Below are 2,741 nucleotides of genomic sequence, written 5' to 3'. Positions count from 1 at the left end.
TTTTTTGTTTTTGGTGGAACAGGGGATTAGAACTAGGGCCCTTGCACTTGCCAGGGAAGCACTTATTCCACTGAGCCATCTCCCCGGCCCCCCATCTTCTTTTTTGAATACAACAGAACAGAACTGAATTATTCATCATGAAATTCCTTTTAAGTCAATCCAGTGAGTGTGCTTTGAATACCCAACATTTGCAAGTCTCTGAGTTAGGGACGCGGCCACTACAGAGATGCATAAGATGCAGTCTGCTATGGGTGCCAGTGTGGGAGTCACTTCCAGTTCCTCGTCTTTGCCCAAGAAGCCAATATTTATAATCTCAAAGTTACGTTATTGGAATCCCATCGAGTTGATTCCAATCTACCACTTGCAATGCAACCCACGGCAAAAATAAAGACACTAAATTATATTTTCAATCATCAGGGAGTCAAGGGGCTCTAATTCTAGCCACGAAGATGGCTTTCTGGAACCAAGAGAGTGACCCAGGGCCTCACCTGGTCTTTATTCAGTGAAGGAGTGGCTTAAGGAGGATTGACTGAGAATTGTGGGAAGTAGATGATCATTGTGAGCTAGGTGGGTGGCCTGCGTTTACCTCTGCCATATGCAGGGAGGATATGCAGAGAGAGTAATCTGTATTATATAGTATCTAATGTTTTGGGGGGTCTGGTGCTTCAGCTTTGATGTAGTCTTTCAAGCCCCAGGAAGTCATAGCCTGTGTCTCGAGGCTCCATCCCAGCTGGTGGCCTGGAGCTTTAGCTCTACCATCCTGTCTCAACCCAGCTCACATTAAAGAGCAGCAGGTGTGGGTTACCAGGGAAGCATGCACGCCACCTTCAAAAACTATCACCAGCACCTCAGCTAGACCAGTATACATTGCTTAAGGCCAACAGAAGGATAAACAGAAGTCCTCACCAGCTCTGTGCATAACAATACGAGGAAATAGGGTCAGGCTCGGTCAAGATGGACACAGTCGCTCTTCTTTCAAGGAGAGCTGCTCAGGTGGTCCTCCACAGACAAGGCGACATTCTAGGCACCACACAAGAGCAAATTAACAACAATAGAGTGTCACACGGGTTCCAGTGGAGAAGCACAGAAACTGTCACGTGCCAAGGATGTAAACAGGGATGGGCCTTGGAGGTGGTCCGTTATCATGACTACTGTATTTGTCTATCCTTTTTTTTTTTTTTTTTTTTTTGAGACAGGGTCTCATTGTGTAGCCTCAAACTCACCTCCATCCTCCTCCTCAGCCTCTTGAGTGCTGGGATTGCAGGCATGCACCCCCACACCTGGCAATCTAGCCTTGTATTTATTAGTTATTTAAAGGCAAAATCCGTGAATCCGGTCTGGACTGAACCAGATTTGTAATCATAGAAAATGTCCAGCAGGTGGAGCCCTAACTCAAATTTGAGGGCAAGATTTCTTCTGCCCCAAAAGGGGCCACAATATTCTAATAGGAAATTTTAAGGCCCCTCTTCCTGTGCCATCAGACTTATTTTTAGTCTAACATTAGATGGTTTCATGATTTTAAAAATCCATGTTTTAACTGGTTTAACAGGATTCAGTGATTTCTGTTTTCAGAAATCCAGAGGTCAGGTCCTATTTGCTACAATTAGGATTGAAGTTTGACGAGGCTCTCTCTAAAGGTGTAGGCACGGCAAGACTGGGTCTCCCTTGAGCAACCTTTTATGGTGGTGGCAAAGAGCAAGAGCAAGTGGGAGGAGTAGCGGGAACAATGGTGACAGAGAGGAAACCTGTCTCCCTTAAGTTGTGGTCAGGCTCTCCGCCCCAGGCTGGATATAGCACTCACACCCATAATCTGAACTGTACTAAGAGCCATAATCCCAGTGGATCATGAGTTAATCTCAAACTCTAGAAGCCTCCTTGACTGCATGAGGCTTTGGGGAATCACCTACAGACAAATCATGTTAGCTAGATAAAAGTGTGTGTGTGTGTGTGTGTGTGTGTGTGTGTGTGTGTGTGTGTGTGTGTCTGTCTGTCTGTCTTTTTATCTGTCTCCATCCTGGAAGGACAACCCAAATTACCAGTGGTGATTCTCTTTGAAAGCAGTAACGGAGATACTAAGAGACCTTTATTATTTTTTGCTCTACCATTTTCTGCTCCAGTTAACAGTTCTAGAGGGTGCTTGTGTATTGAGACATGTGGGCTCACGCAGCAGGACTGACTTTTTTCTGTCCCCCCATCACCAGGTCAGCCGCATCCACTGGAGGAGCAGCCTCCGCCCAGTCTCCTGAGCATAGCGCCGCCCTGCTCCTGCCTCTGTCGGTGGTGGCTGTGGCCTTTGGTTCCGGTGGTGGCTGTGGCCTTTGGTTCCGACTGTAACTAGAAGCCTGACTCTGCCGACCACACCCCCTGTGCTGTCTTTTTCCCGTTCCGCACAGTCCGCGCACTCTCTGCTCCAAAGGTGCCTCTTCCTGGGGAAATGTCATTTTTCAGTGACTTTCATGTTCAGGATTGTGGAAACAAGAAATTGTGTCCTGCTAGCGGGTTAAATCTGCTGCCTTAAAATTAAAGCAGTTTTTTTTTCCCTATTTATTTTTATTTTTTCCATAATTTTATTGAGAAATGAATAGCAATGAGATAGTTTCAAATCGAATTGGTAGGACAGTTCCAATAATTACCACATTGCATACTGCCTTCCTAGTGGTTATTTGTTGTACAAGATAGACATGATCTCCTATTTCCAAACACTATTAGAACAAATCCCTCTATTCCTTGAATTAAGAAAA

At 45.5% G+C, this 2,741-nt stretch overlaps 1 protein-coding gene across 1 annotated transcript in view; it reads left to right on the top strand.

Moving 5' to 3' along the window:
- The window catches only part of Bst1 (bone marrow stromal cell antigen 1), a 26,192-nt gene extending 23,858 nt beyond the window's left edge, over positions 1-2,334 (top strand). Inside the window, exon 9 of the mRNA XM_004624662.2 lies at positions 2,202-2,334. Coding sequence (XP_004624719.2) covers positions 2,202-2,334 — 133 coding nt within the window. The remainder of the gene's footprint in view (positions 1-2,201) is intronic.
- The last annotated feature ends 407 nt before the right edge of the window (positions 2,335-2,741 follow it).

This window comes from Octodon degus, unplaced genomic scaffold (genome assembly GCF_000260255.1).
Source record: "Octodon degus isolate 3935 unplaced genomic scaffold, OctDeg1.0 scaffold00006, whole genome shotgun sequence".
Taxonomy (NCBI): Eukaryota; Metazoa; Chordata; class Mammalia; order Rodentia; family Octodontidae; genus Octodon; species Octodon degus.
Note: the sequence above shows the minus strand (reverse complement) of the source record. Positions and strands in the feature narration are given on the sequence as shown.